Source organism: Scyliorhinus canicula, chromosome 9 (assembly GCF_902713615.1).
Source record: "Scyliorhinus canicula chromosome 9, sScyCan1.1, whole genome shotgun sequence".
In the NCBI taxonomy this organism is placed as follows: Eukaryota; Metazoa; Chordata; class Chondrichthyes; order Carcharhiniformes; family Scyliorhinidae; genus Scyliorhinus; species Scyliorhinus canicula.
The window spans coordinates 76,034,566-76,049,795 of record NC_052154.1 but is presented as its reverse complement, the minus strand read 5'-3'; the positions used below and the strand labels follow the sequence as shown (position 1 = coordinate 76,049,795).

The window sequence follows — 15,230 nt, the reverse complement described above, 5'->3', positions numbered from 1 at the left end:
GGCAAGACTATTCATGGTGACTCCGCAGTGATTGCGAGACTCCTTGCTCTGCTTGACCCACACCATCTATGGTTGGGAGTCTCTATAAAGGGGATTTGTTTGTATCTAAAATGAAATATGGCTTTTTGGCAGCGAGGAAGACAGGATAGAAGCAGTCCCTGAGGTGATAGCCACTGCAGCTTGCAGACTGAGCTGGCAAAGGTCCAGAAGCCGCAACAATCTGTGTAGTGCTAAGTGAGCATCACAGTTAAATGTACAGAATAGCTTTGAACTGTATTGGTATAGCATTAATCCACTGGAGGACACTAGTGCATTGTGGGTAGCATTCATAGATCTGTTATTCAATGATTTCATTCAGGATTTCACTGTAACTTCATTGCAGTGTTAACATAAGCCTACTTGTGACACTAATAAAGATTATTATTATTTTAACAATAGTCTTGCCCTTTCACATTCTCCCTTTTCATGATCGGTCATCGAACTGGGCCTCTGCAAAGAGCATGATCTGAAGGTGAATTACTTGCCACAGAATTCCCAGCCTTCAATATACTCTTGTATACACAGGAATAATATGGCTGGCCCACTTAAGTTTCTGGTCCATGGCCATTGATGAAGAAACTGAAAATGATTATCTGGAGCTGTACTGGAGTTGGCCTCAGGGGTGGTATCATGACCAGTACAGGCTTGGAGGGCCGAAGGGCGTGTTCCTGTGCTGCATTGTTCTTTGTCCAGAAACTACAACCATCTTCCTTTCTGCTTTTATGACTCCAACCAGTGGAGAGTTTTCCCTTTGATTTCCATTGACTTCAATTTTACTAGTGTTCCTTGATGCCTGCCTCAGGCAAATGTTTATTTGATGCCAAGGACAATCACATTCACCTCACCTCTGGAATTCTGCTCTTTGGTCCACGTTTGGAGCCAAGTGGCCCTGAAAGAACCCCAAACCTAGTATCGGAGGGCATATAATTGTTGAATGATTGCCGCTTGTTAGCACTGTTAACGACACCTTCCATCACTTGATTGAGTATAGACTGGTGAAGCAATAGTTAGTTGGATTGGGTTTTTAGAAATTCATTCATGGGATTTGACCATTGCTGGCAAGACTAGCATTTATTGCCCATCCCAAAATACTCTGAGAAAGTAACAGCGAGAAAATAAAACAGAAGAAACAGAAACAAATGTAGGCGCAGGATTCTCCACTTGCCGATGTGAAATCGCGAAACACGATTGGGCGGAGAATAGCTTCCAACGCTGAAATCGGAGTAGGCGCCCGTTTAACGCCAAATCGGGATGCTCCGGCACCCCAAAATGGTGTAAATGCGCCGCTCATCGCACGGGCTGAAAGTATAGGAGGCATAACATTAGTGGGCCTGACACCCTATGATCCAGGGCCTCCGCGATTCACCGCCTCCGATGGGCCGATTTTCCGACAGCGTTGTTTACTTGTGGGTATAAAAATCGTGAACCTGTCGTTCTGGCTGCTAAGCAAGAGAGAGGAGGTAGGAAATGGCATGGAGTGATTGCGATGGGGGCCCCCCTTGCTAGAGCCAGGTGAGGGGAGGGGAGGGAGGGGGAGCAAGCCAAGCAGCCGGGGTGCCCCCCCATGGGACTAGGGCAGTGCCCAGGTACCGACCGCCGTCTTGCTGAACACCCACTGACCACCCACCCCAGCCCCTGGTTCCGGACAGTGGCACGGCCGTATGGGTGCACCCACCCCCCGCACCTTACCCCCCCCCCTCCAAACCAGGCAAACCCCAGCCCCGAACACCCCGCCCAAATGGCAGCCACTCACCGGGGGACCACCCAGGGCCAGACCCAAGGCAGCTCCCAGCGAGGGAAATGCTAGCCAACGGTACCCCTGGCAGCAGGAACGGGCGCCAGGACCAGGGGCACCGATGGGGCCGGATGCCGACGGGGCACGATTGTGGGGGTGGGTGGGGTGGGGGGGTGTGTCATGCATGGGTGGGGCCCGCAGTGCCAACCGGGGTCACCGTGTAGCCCATCTTATCTGGATGGGCATGGGAGTATGCACCATGCAGAGGGACTGTGCAGACATCTGTCAGATGATGGGGAGGACACCCGCTCCCAGTGACTGTCGAGGTGACGGTCGTCATGAACTTTTATGCGACGGGGTCCTTCCAGGCACCGAATGGGGACATGTCAGGGATCTCCTAAGCCTCGATGCACATCTGGTCCATGGGATGGAGAATGATAGCAACCCGCTCTGCGATGACCTCTGGTGCACCACATCGTATGACTCATGCCCACAGTAGCACCTTCCACCTTGATGATCCCAGGCAACCTGGCCAGTCCATTACATGGTCCCATCAGATCCCTGCGGTGCTGGGGATGGTCGGGGCAGGGGGGGGAGTGAGGGAGGGTGGGGAGGACGGTCCACCCATGGGGCCTTTACTAGTCCCCCACCCACCACTCCCCCCAGCCAGCACTGACTGGCCCACCCCCACACCCATCAGACAAAGCACCGAGGCAGGTTTTAACGGTGTTTACAGTTGTCTATTGTGGAGAAATATATACATTCTGTGTCATAGGCCCAGAACTCAACTGTGCCCTTCATCTGTGCCAACTTAACTGGTGTCTAATTTTCAGGCCCTAACACTGTACTCCAGACTGTCCCAGACTGTATAGCAGGAATGGAGACACCTGCTGTGACTCCTGCGCTGCGGGAAGAGTCATTGTTGGTGCACGTCTCCTGGGACGACCCGGCTGGATGGGCCCGGCTGCTGCTTGGGGGGCCCAGGTAGCGTGGGGCTGCCCTGTTCTGGCCGCTTTCCACCAGATGTACCAGGGACCGGAGGGAGGAGTCTGAGATGCTGTGGTGTTCCGGCATCTCTCCTGCTGGAGTCACTGGCACGGGCCCCAGCACCTTCTCCTCCCTCGAGGTGCCCAATGGCTCCCAGGCTACTCCACGGGACGGAGGTGCAAGTGGAGCGATCCGCTGAGGCTCCCGCATCACCTGGCGCTGCCAGTGCTGGAGGCCCGCTCTGGTCTTGAGCAGGGTCTGCGCATTCGCGGCCATGAAGCATAGGGAGTGGCCCATCTCTGTCTGGGACTACACCACATCACACTGTGATGTGCCACCACCCTGTGGGTCTGTGCCATATCAGACAGTGACTGGGCCACCTCCCTCTGGGTCTGTGCCACCTACTTCTGTGACTGTGCAACGCCGGCCAGTAGCTGGGCAATGCTGCCGACTTTCTCAGCCATGGCCTGCTGTGACTGGGCCAGGCTGAGGAGCGCCGCTGTAATCTCCAGGTGGCTCTGGCACATGGCTACCTGTGAGAGGGCAGAGGTGTCCTGTGCCTCTGCCCCCGTCTGCATAGAATGCCCCAGGCCCTGGACACTCTGAAACAGATCTGACACCGTCACCCCCATAGCCTCCAATGCATACGCCACCCGTGCGGTGTCAGCCTGGGAGGCACACATGACCGGGACCACCTGCTCCTCTTCCGACCCGAGCTCCGGGGTGTCCAGAGTCTCGGGCGGAGGGCTGGTGTTCGGGCTACTCTCCCCGCCAGTGCTCGGCAGTCTAGGAGGCACCGGCTCTGACACTGGCTGGGGGCGGGGGGGGTTCCGGATGGAGCAGCCCCATCTCCAGCAGGTCCTGTAAGACACAAGGTGACATGTATCTTTAGTCGGGGGGGGGGGGGGGGGGGGGGGAGTGGGTGAGGGGGATGAGGAGGGTGAGGGGGTGTGGATTGAGAGGGGTGCAGGTTGGGGGGAGGGGTTGAGGGGTGGGGAATGTGAGGAGTGTGTGGGGGTGGTGTCCACACATGTGTCATGGGGATCCGCAACTAAGCAGGGTCCCTGTTGCTTGCCCGCCGACGACCTCCATCTTGGTGACCTCCCTTTCCTCCGGTCCGCCTTCGACGTCCAGGGCCCTCTGCTCGGGCATGGTGAGGGGCCAAAGGTCTGGTGGTCCTCCTCCGGTCTTATATCTTGTAGATGGGACACACTGCTGCCATTGTGCATAACGGTGACAGATGGGGTGCTGATCAAGGAGGCTGTTTTGTCCTGGATTGTGTTGAGCTTCTTGACTGTAGTTGCAGCTGCACTCACCAAGACGATGGATCACTATTCGGTGACCCACTTCCCAGGTTGCTATGATGTTGGCTGTTTATATAACCCATTACACTGGCCAGATTACACACAAATAATCTCTGACTGGATCGCACCCCATGCCCTTGTCCCTCGCCTCATCACGTCCCATTCCCTCTTCATATCCCTTATGATACCAGCTCCTTCTGTGTTCTTCCATTAAACTATCCCCGTCCTCACTCTTGCATAATGAGTTTGTAGACATACCTGGGATGTACAGCAGTCCAGTTGTGGGGATTTGGATCCCTACTCATTCTGAAAGTTAATTTTGAGACCAGGCTGTAGCTGGGCTCAGTGCTGTCAGCTCCCTGGCATCAGATCATCCCCAGATTCCCAGCCGAAAAGGTTCGAGCAGCTTGAAGCATTTTAACTGTTATTTGCTGCCATCTAGTGGACAGCTTCTGAACAAATACGTCTGTATAAATTCCCCAATTACAGCTCCACCATCCCCACCCCACATCCCACCCTACCCCCCTCGCACCTAAGGCACTTTTTTGCGGGGAGGTGGGGGGCACATTCTGATGTCTCACCCGAGTGGCTGTTCTTCATGTCCAATTTGAGCGGTGGAGAAAATCTGTTCTTGCTGAAAGACAATGACCACATTACAGTAGGGCCGAGAAGGGAGATGGGAATGATGGGATCAGGATAGGGTGAGGATAGCAATCAAATCAGGGTGAAGTAAGAGTAGGAATCAGATTAGAATTGGAAGAGGGTGGTGGGGCGAGAGGGGGGACTGGATAGGTATAGTGTTGGAATAGAATCAGGATATTGAGAGGCTATGGATGGGTTCAGGGTTGGGACAGGTCAGCTTTCGGATTATGAGAGCGATATGGTAGAGAACGGATAAGGGCTGAGATTTGCTCAGCAGTTTATAAAAAATCACTGGGCATTAACATAAAGCAGATTACTAATATTAGGGACATTGTCAGCATTAGCAATATTACTAAGATTAGGAATATTACTTTCATTGGTAACATCAGTAACTGATACAGGTTTTGGGTTTGTCTTGAATATTCTGTGCCAGTGTCACTGATCGCTTCCCAAGAATCCTTGACGATCAGGAGGTGACTTTAGCTAATAATATTGAGCGATATGGTAGTATGTCCCAGAGAGGGTAATAATGATACATTATTCCTTTATTACAAAGAATTGAATATTGTGATCATGGCATTTCTACAACTTTCTTAAGAAGGACAAATTAACGATGCCAAGATGTGATTTTTACCATTAGTAAGAGAACATACAAAGTAAAAGTAATATTAGATTTTGATTTTAACTTTAACTTCAGATCCTCTTTGATTTCAATAAGGTGATGAATTGCTTCAGTTTCCTGATTTTTAAACAAATTTAGAGTTCCAATTAAGGGCAATTTAACGTGGTCAATCCACCTACCCTGCACATCTTTGGGTTATGGGGGTGAGACCCACGCAGACACGGAGAGAATGTGCAAACTTCACACGGACGGTGACCCGAGGCCAGTATCAAACCCGGGTCCTCGGCATTGTGCAGCAGTGCTAACCACTGTGCCGCCCAACACGGTTTCCTGACAAACGGCCTCAGTAACACTTCTAATTCTGCTTCTGGCCAGGCTAGCCCCAGAAACCTCACTTATTCTTCGCAGGAGCTCTTCCCAGTTAATGGCAAACATTGGTCTTGTTGCTCGCTATCTGTTCTCCAATTGACACAAAGGTTGAGTTAACAAACTCGTGGCTGATAATGCTGTCAATTAAAATGTCGTTTATGGATGGATTTTCAAGCCCCTGTCCATATCAGAAAGGAGGAAGAAGGGTTTTAAAGAAGACAGGCTGGACACGGTTCCAGAATTCCCATCCTTGTTTCTGCCCATTTTCACCAGCAATAGTCAGTGTTTTTCAATCTTATTTTCCTGGACCCACTTTTGCCAACTGGCCAACCTTCATGACCCACGCAACGTTCGCTCACCTTTAATGCGAATGAGGAACCAGTTTGGTCCTCACGATCTCACTTCAATCAGGTTCACAGGAGGAGAGTGCAATGCACATATCAGGTGCAGACTTCAGCCAGTTCCTTTGTGCCATCTTCATCTTTATGAAAACCAAAAATCGTACCTCACACATGTTGGTCATCATGAAGGACAATAAAAACAAAATGCTTGTGTTACTCAGCACTAGATATTCCTGGGTGATGCTACTCCAGAATACTGACAGCATGTGCTTTTGGCGTGTTTTTAATGTGGTATCAATGGTCAGCTACAGCAGCATAGTCTTTTGATTTACAGTCACCTGCAAGTTGATAACTGACTAAGGATCTCAAACGCAAAAGGAATTTTTCACCCACCACTTCTCTTTCAAAATCTGAAACTTCTTTCGTTTGTCAGTACTTCCCTGTTTATAATACACTTGGGCTTCGCTTCCTTATTTGCATTGGTACAAATGACAAAACCATACTTCAAGAAATCATCTTTATACTGCTTTGTTCCTGAGTTAAGTTTCTTCTTTGTAGGCTGTTAACTAGAGGCCCCTGAGCTCTGTACAGAATTAACACTAGCATTGTTCTATCATAGAATCATAGAATACCTACAGGTCATTCATCCATCGAGTCTGCATCGACCCTCCGAAAGAGCATTCCACCCAGGTCCACTCCCCCGCCTTATCCCACTTAACCTTTGGACACTAAGGGCCAATTTAGCATGGTCAATCCACCTAACCTGCCCATCTTTGGACTCTGGGAGGAAACCGGAGCACCCGGAGGAAACCCACGCAGACATGGAAGGAAAGTACAAACTCCACACAGTCAGCCAAGGCCGGAATTGAACCCGGGCTCCTGGTGCTATAAGGCATCAGTGCTAACCACTGTGCCGCTCTGCTACCCTTCCTGCCCTGGACTCTCCTGTGCAGCTCTCTCCAGAAGATTCTGTTGTGAGGTCCTGTCCAGTAGGTACACTGCCTAATGAGTCTCTGGCCCCCTGTTATTTATAAAAAAGACAATGCATCTTCACAGCCCTCTTGGCAGCAGCTGGAATATAGAAGCAGCTCTGCTCCATGATTTACCGCTAAACGCACATACACGGAGGGCACTTGACGTTAAGTGTACGTGCAGGGCACGTGACCTGCTCACTGTTGTTACGTCTGGCAGGAAAACACTGCACAGCCTCATTTATTTTCATTTAAAAGGGGGCAGCGGCCGCCATTATCAATATGAAAGCTGGTAACAGCTGTTAGTCGCTTCTCCCGTAAACAGGACCACCGCAGGAACGGTTCGACCAATCGCTCTGCGGCCCTCCCGACATCCGCTAATACCCACCCGCACTTTGGCGGATAGTGAGATCACACACAGCACTCCACACCATGCCAGCTCCATTACTGGTTGGATACTCAGTAAATCAGCATGGAGGATACACATGGATACCATGGGAGATGTGAGGTGCATGGATAGTGTGAAGGGAATATGGAATGAGTTGGAGGTGGGGCGGAGGATTGTAGGGGCCGAACAACCATGAATATAATTGATCCGATATCCCAGTAAACAGGGGTCAATTTACTCACCTGACAATCTTGCCATCCAGCAGCTGCCGTTGATGCCTCAGACAGTAAACCTGTCTCCAGTCCATGCCTGCCACCCTGACATGAAATTTGGGTATCTGGGCTCCTCCAGGACTGGGACAGGATTGTGGAGTCAGGAAAATTCCTAACTCCTAGTGCCCATCGCTTTGACAAAAATTTGGTTCTATGTCACAGGTTTGTAATGGCACAATAAAGCGAGTCAATGACTACTTTGGGGAGATGGATCCCCTTTAGGCATTGTTCTATTATTAACTTCTTGTGACCTTGACCTCTCAACTGTTTAATTTTTCAGAAGACAAGCTGGAACAGCAACATTCACTGTTCACCCATTACAAGGATCCCTGCCGCCTGGGCCCTGGGGAGGAACAGCCTTGGGTCATCGGTGAGTTAATGTCCCAACGCAACATCTAGCATGCCCTCTTCCTACAGTTAAGGCAAGGGACATGGAGCTTGGTGAGGATCAAGGTTAGGGATATGAGATACAGTGAGAGTGAGGGACATAAGGCTCGGCAAAGACGGGGGACATCAATAACACCCTTGTACACAGGCCTAAATAAGTGTGAGGAACTTGGGGCTTAGTAAGGGTGAGGAACTTGGGGTTAGTAAGGGTGAGGGACACGGGTCTCAGGGTGAGGGACACGGGTCTCAGGGTGAGGGACACGGGGCTCAGTGAGGGTGAGGGACACGGGGCTCAGTGTGAGGGACACGGGGCTCAGTGAGGGTGAGGGACACGGGGCTCAGTGAGGGTGAGGGACACGGGTCTCAGTGTGAGGGACACGGGTCTCAGTGAGGGTGAGGGACACGGGTCTCAGTGTGAGGGACACGGGTCTCAGTGAGGGTGAGGGACACGGGGCTCAGTGAGGGTGAGGGACACGGGGCTCAGTGAGGGTGAGGGACACGGGTCTCAGTGAGGGTGAGGGACACGGGGCTCAGTGAGGGTGAGGGACACGGGGCTCAGTGAGGGTGAGGGACACGGGTTCAGTGAGGGTGAGGGACACGGGGCTCAGGGTGAGGGACACGGGTCTCAGTGAGGGTGAGGGACACGGGTCTCAGTGAGGGTGAGGGACACGGGTCTCAGTGTGAGGGACACGGGGCTCAGTGAGGGTGAGGGACACGGGGCTCAGGGTGAGGGACACGGGGCTCAGGGTGAGGGACACGGGGCTCAGTGAGGGTGAGGGACACGGGGCTCAGGGTGAGGGACACGGGTCTCAGTGAGGGTGAGGGACACGGGTCTCAGTGAGGGTGAGGGACACGGGGCTCAGTGTGAGGGACACGGGGCTCAGTGAGGGTGAGGGACACGGGGCTCAGTGAGGGTGAGGGACACGGGGCTCAGTGTGAGGGACACGGGGCTCAGTGAGGGTGAGGGACACGGGGCTCAGTGAGGGACACGGGGCTCAGTGAGGGTGAGGGACACGGGGCTCAGTGAGGGTGAGGGACATGGGGCTCAGTGAGGGTGAGGGACACGGGGCTCAGTGAGGGTGAGGGACACGGGGCTCAGTGAGGGTGAGGGACACGGGGCTCAGTGAGGGTGAGGGACACAGGGCTCAGTGTGAGGGACACGGGGCTCAGTGAGGGTGAGGGACACGGGGCTCAGTAAGGGTGAGGGACACGGGTCTCAGTGAGGGTGAGGGACACGGGGCTCAGGGTGAGGGACACGGGGCTCAGTGAGGGTGAGGGACACGGGGCTCAATGAGGGTGAGGGACACGGGGCTCAGTGAGGGTGAGGGACACGGGGCTCAGTGAGGGTGAGGGACACGGGGCTCAGTGAGGGTGAGGGACACGGGTCTCAGGGTGAGGGACACGGGGCTCAGTGAGGGTGAGGGACACGGGGCTCAGTGAGGGTGAGGGACACGGGGCTCAGTGAGGGTGAGGGACACGGGGCTCAGGGTGAGGGACACGGGGCTCAGGGTGAGGGACACGGGGCTCAGGGTGAGGGACACGGGGCTCAGGGTGAGGGACACGGGGCTCAATGAGGGTGAGGGACACGGGGCTCAGTGAGGGTGAGGGACACGGGGCTCAGTGAGGGTGAGGGACACGGGGCTCAGTGAGGGTGAGGGACACGGGGCTCAGTGAGGGTGAGGGACACGGGGCTCAGTGAGGGTGAGGGACACGGGGCTCAGTGAGGGTGAGGGACACGGGGCTCAGTGAGGGTGAGGGACACGGGGCTCAGTGTGAGGGACACGGGGCTCAGTGAGGGTGAGGGACACGGGGCTCAGTGAGGGTGAGGGACACAGGGCTCAGTGTGAGGGACACGGGGCTCAGTGAGGGTGAGGGACACGGGGCTCAGGGTGAGGGACACGGGGCTCAATGAGGGTGAGGGACACGGGGCTCAGTGAGGGTGAGGGACACGGGGCTCAGTGAGGGTGAGGGACACGGGGCTCAGTGAGGGTGAGGGACACGGGTTCAGTGAGGGTGAGGGACACGGGGCTCAGGGTGAGGGACACGGGTCTCAGTGAGGGTGAGGGACACGGGTCTCAGTGAGGGTGAGGGACACGGGGCTCAGTGTGAGGGACACGGGGCTCAGGGTGAGGGACACGGAGCTCAGTGAGGGTTAGGGACACGGGGCTCAGTGAGGGTGAGGGACACGGGTCTCAGTGAGGGTGAGGGACACGGGTTCAGTGAGGGTGAGGGACACGGGGCTCAGGGTGAGGGACACGGGGCTCAGTGAGGGTGAGGGACACGGGGCTCAGTGAGGGTGAGGGACACGGGGCTCAGTGTGAGGGACACGGGGCTCAGTGTGAGGGACACGGGGCTCAGTGAGGGTGAGGGACACGGGTCTCAGTGAGGGTGAGGGACACGGGGCTCAGTGAGGGTGAGGGACACGGGGCTCAGTGAGGGTGAGGGACACGGGTCTCAGTGAGGGTGAGGGACACGGGGCTCAGTGAGGGTGAGGGACACGGGGCTCAGTGAGGGTGAGGGACACGGGGCTCAGTGAGGGTGAGGGACACGGGGCTCAGTGAGGGTGAGGGACACGGGGCTCAGTGAGGGTGAGGGACACGGGGCTCAGTGAGGGTGAGGGACACGGGGCTCAGTGAGGGTGAGGGACACGGGGCTCAGTGAGGGTGAGGGACACGGGTCTCAGTGAGGGTGAGGGACACGGGGCTCAGTGTGAGGGACACGGGGCTCAGTGAGGGTGAGGGACACGGGGCTCAGTGTGAGGGACACGGGGCTCAGTGAGGGTGAGGGACACGGGGCTCAGTGAGGGTGAGGGACACGGGTCTCAGTGAGGGTGAGGGACACGGGGCTCAGTGAGGGTGAGGGACACGGGGCTCAGTGAGGGTGAGGGACACGGGGCTCAGTGAGGGTGAGGGACACGGGGCTCAGTGAGGGTGAGGGACACGGGGCTCAGTGAGGGTGAGGGACACGGGGCTCAGTGTGAGGGACACGGGGCTCAGTGAGGGTGAGGGACACGGGGCTCAGTGAGGGTGAGGGACACGGGTCTCAGTGAGGGTGAGGGACACGGGGCTCAGTGAGGGTGAGGGACACGGGGCTCAGTGAGGGTGAGGGACGCGGGGCTCAGTGAGGGTGAGGGACACGGGGCTCAGTGAGGGTGAGGGACACGGGGCTCAGTGAGGGTGAGGGACACGGGGCTCAGTGTGAGGGACACGGGGCTCCGTGTGAGGGACACGGGGCTCAGTGTGAGGGACACGGGGCTCAGTGAGGGTGAGGGACACGGGGCTCAGTGAGGGACACGGGGCTCAGTGAGGGTGAGGGACACGGGGCTCAGTGAGGGTGAGGGACACGGGGCTCAGTGAGGGTGAGGGACACGGGTTCAGTGAGGGTGAGGGACACGGGGCTCAGGGTGAGGGACACGGGTCTCAGTGAGGGTGAGGGACACGGGTCTCAGTGAGGGTGAGGGACACGGGGCTCAGTGTGAGGGACACGGGGCTCAGTGAGGGTGAGGGACACGGGGCTCAGTGAGGATGAGGGACACGGGGCTCAGGGTGAGGGACACGGGGCTCAGTGAGGGTGAGGGACACGGGGCTCAGTGAGGGTGAGGGACACGGGTTCAGTGAGGGTGAGGGACACGGGGCTCAGGGTGAGGGACACGGGTCTCAGTGAGGGTGAGGGACACGGGTCTCAGTGAGGGTGAGGGACACGGGGCTCAGTGTGAGGGACACGGGGCTCAGGGTGAGGGACACGGAGCTCAGTGAGGGTTAGGGACACGGGGCTCAGTGAGGGTGAGGGACACGGGTCTCAGTGAGGGTGAGGGACACGGGTTCAGTGAGGGTGAGGGACACGGGGCTCAGGGTGAGGGACACGGGGCTCAGTGAGGGTGAGGGACACGGGGCTCAGTGAGGGTGAGGGACACGGGGCTCAGTGTGAGGGACACGGGGCTCAGTGTGAGGGACACGGGGCTCAGTGAGGGTGAGGGACACGGGTCTCAGTGAGGGTGAGGGACACGGGGCTCAGTGAGGGTGAGGGACACGGGGCTCAGTGAGGGTGAGGGACACGGGGCTCAGTGAGGGTGAGGGACACGGGTCTCAGTGAGGGTGAGGGACACGGGGCTCAGTGAGGGTGAGGGACACGGGGCTCAGTGAGGGTGAGGGACACGGGGCTCAGTGAGGGTGAGGGACACGGGGCTCAGTGAGGGTGAGGGACACGGGGCTCAGTGAGGGTGAGGGACACGGGGCTCAGTGAGGGTGAGGGACACGGGTCTCAGTGAGGGTGAGGGACACGGGGCTCAGTGAGGGTGAGGGACATGGGGCTCAGTGAGGGTGAGGGACACGGGGCTCAGTGAGGGTGAGGGACACGGGGCTCAGTGTGAGGGACACGGGGCTCAGTGAGGGACACGGGGCTCAGTGTGAGGGACATGGGGCTCAGTGAGGGTGAGGGACACGGGGCTCAGTGTGAGGGGCACGGGGCTCAGTGTGAGGGACACGGGGCTCAGTGAGGGTGAGGGACACGGGGCTCAGTAAGGGTTAGGGACACGGGTCACGGAGTGATGGACATGGGGCTCAGTGTGAGGGACACGGGTCTCAGTGAGGGTGAGGGAAATGGGGCTCAGTGAGGGTGAGGGACACGGGTCTCAGTGTGAGGGACATGGGCTCAGTGAGGGTGGGGACACGAGGCTCAGCGAGGGTGGGGGATATGGGGGTCAGTGGGGGTGAAGAACATGGGGCTCAGTAAGGTTGAGGGATATGGGGTTCAGAAGTTGAAGGTGAGGGACACGGAACTTAGTGAGTTGAGGAACATGGGGCTCAACGAGGGTCGGGACACAAGGCTCAGCGAGGGTGGGGACACAAGGCTCAGCGAGGGTGGGGACACAAGGCTCAGCGAGGGTGGGGACACAAGGCTCAGCGAGGGTGGGGATATGGGGTCAGTGAGGATGGGGATATGGGGTCAGTGAGGGTGAGGGACATGGGGATTGGAGAAGGTGAGCTGGAGGGACACAGGGCTCAGTGAGGGTGAGGCTGAGGTGCAGGGGCCTCAACAAAGTTGAGGGACAGGGAATTCAGTGAGGGTGATGGGGATGACAATGAGGGTTAGGGGTGATTGGTTTTGAGAACAAGATGAGACTCTGGTCAAGGTGAGCGGTATGTGTCTCAGGTACGCTGGGCTCACAGAGAAGGTGATCATGAGGAACTCCAGCCTTGCACAGAGGGTGTGGATGGTGGTAAAGGTGGTAGGATTGTGGTGGTTTCAGGGTAGCGGGGACAGTTCAGTGTTGGGATGGGGGTCATCCACATCATGAAGGGTAAATGTGCCCGCTGCACTTTGGAAATTAACAAGTGGACACATTTTCAATTTGTGCCTGCCGCTTCTAACTCTTATCCCAGAGTGTGCACAGCAGTTGTGGGCTATTTAAATCTGTGCCAATTGAAAGGGCTAGGCTCAGCTTGCAATGTTACTGACTGAGGGACATGGCATGCCCAGTGTAGGCAATGACATATTATGAACTTTCTTTTTTTTAGTAATAATAATCTTTATCTATAAGTAGGCTTACATTTACACTGCAATGAAGTTACTGTGAAAAGCCCCTCGTCGCCACATTCCGGCACCTGTTCGGCTACATAGAGGGAGAATTCAGAATGACCAATTCACCGAACGGGACATCTTTCGGGACTTGTGGGAGAAAATCGGAGCACCCGGAGGAAACCCATGGCAGACACAGGGAGAAGGTGCAGACCCCACAGAAACAGCGACCCAAGCCGGGAATCAAACTTGGGACCCTGGCGCTGTGAAGCAACAGTGCTAACCACTGTGCTACCGCCCCTTTTATTGTGCTGTCAAATACAAACAGTAATATACATATCGACAAAAATATACACATTATAGAAATTTCATAAACAACAAAATAAAATAGAAAAGAAACAACCAAATCAAAAGTAGGAAGACAGTCGACGAATGCAATGGAACAAGGAACCCCTATTACTAAACTACCCCTCACTAACCCTCTAATGTGTCTGGATCCTTAAAGAAAGAAATTAATGGCCGTCATCTCTGGTAGAACCTCCTCAACCGAACCTCTGATAGTATACGTGACCTTTTCCAGATACAAGACTGATATCATATCTTCCACCCATGGGGATGCCTTGGGTGGGTAGGGGGTTCTCCAGCTGAATAATATCTGCTTCATAGCTGTTCAGGAAGCGAAGGAAAGAACATCCACCTTCGCTCCCGAGTAGAAAAACAGGGAGTCCGAAACCCCAAATATTGCAACCAGCGGGTAAGCTTCTAGGGTTGTCTGCAAAACCTTGGATATTGTGTCAAAAATGCTACCGTGCTCAGGGGGGCACGGTAGCACAGTGGTTAGCACCGTTGCTTCACAACGCCAGGGCCCCAGGTTCGATTCCCAGCTTGGGTTACTGTCTGGGCGGAGTCTGCAAGTTCTCCCTGTGTCTGCGTGGGTTTCATCTGGGTGCTCCGGTTTCCTCTAACAAGTCCCGAAAGATGTGGGGTGCGATTCTCCGCTCCCACGCTGGGTGGGAGAATCGCGGTAGGGCCGCTCTGGCCACCCCCGCGATTCTCCCACCCCCCCCCAAAATGGCGTGTCACGTTTTGCGACACGCCGCTTGGAGAATCGCGGGCCGCCATTTTTCACGGCGTCCCGTGATTCTCCCACCCAGATGGGCCGAGCGGCCTGCCATTCCCGACCGGTTCACGTCGGCGCCAACCACACCTGGTCGCTGCCAGCGTGAACATGGCGCCAAAAGATGGTTTGTGGCTTGTGAGGGGCGGAGAGGGGAGTGAGCACCACAAATGTGCTCGAGGGGACTGGCCCGCAATCGGTGCCCACCGATCGTCGGGCCGGCGTCTCAAAGGGACGCACTCTTTCCCCTCCGCCGCCCCGCAAGATCAAGCCGCCACGTCTTGCGGGGCAGTGGAGGGGAAGACGGCAACCGTGCATGCGCGTCATTCTCGGCGCGTCGAGCCTTGATGCCAGCGACAAGGTCCCGCGGCTGAGATTTACGGCACGGCCCTCCTAGCCCCCCCCCGGGGGGCGGGGGGAGAATAGGAGGCGAGGAGCGGCCTCCGACGCCGTCGTGAACCTCTCCGGGTTTCACAATGGCTTCGGGCCTTGCGGAGAATTCCGCCCGTGCTGTTAGGTAATTTGGACATTCTGAATTC

General features: G+C 56.1%; 1 protein-coding gene across 3 annotated transcripts in view; it reads left to right on the top strand.

Annotated features, from left to right (window-relative positions):
• Window positions 1–15,230, top strand: part of smpd3 (sphingomyelin phosphodiesterase 3) — a 553,709-nt gene that overhangs the window by 477,415 nt on the left and 61,064 nt on the right. For all 3 annotated transcript variants that reach the window (XM_038806945.1, XM_038806948.1, XM_038806947.1), the window contains exon 7: window positions 7,951–8,040. In XM_038806945.1, coding sequence (XP_038662873.1) covers window positions 7,951–8,040 — 90 coding nt within the window. The remainder of the gene's footprint in view (window positions 1–7,950; window positions 8,041–15,230) is intronic.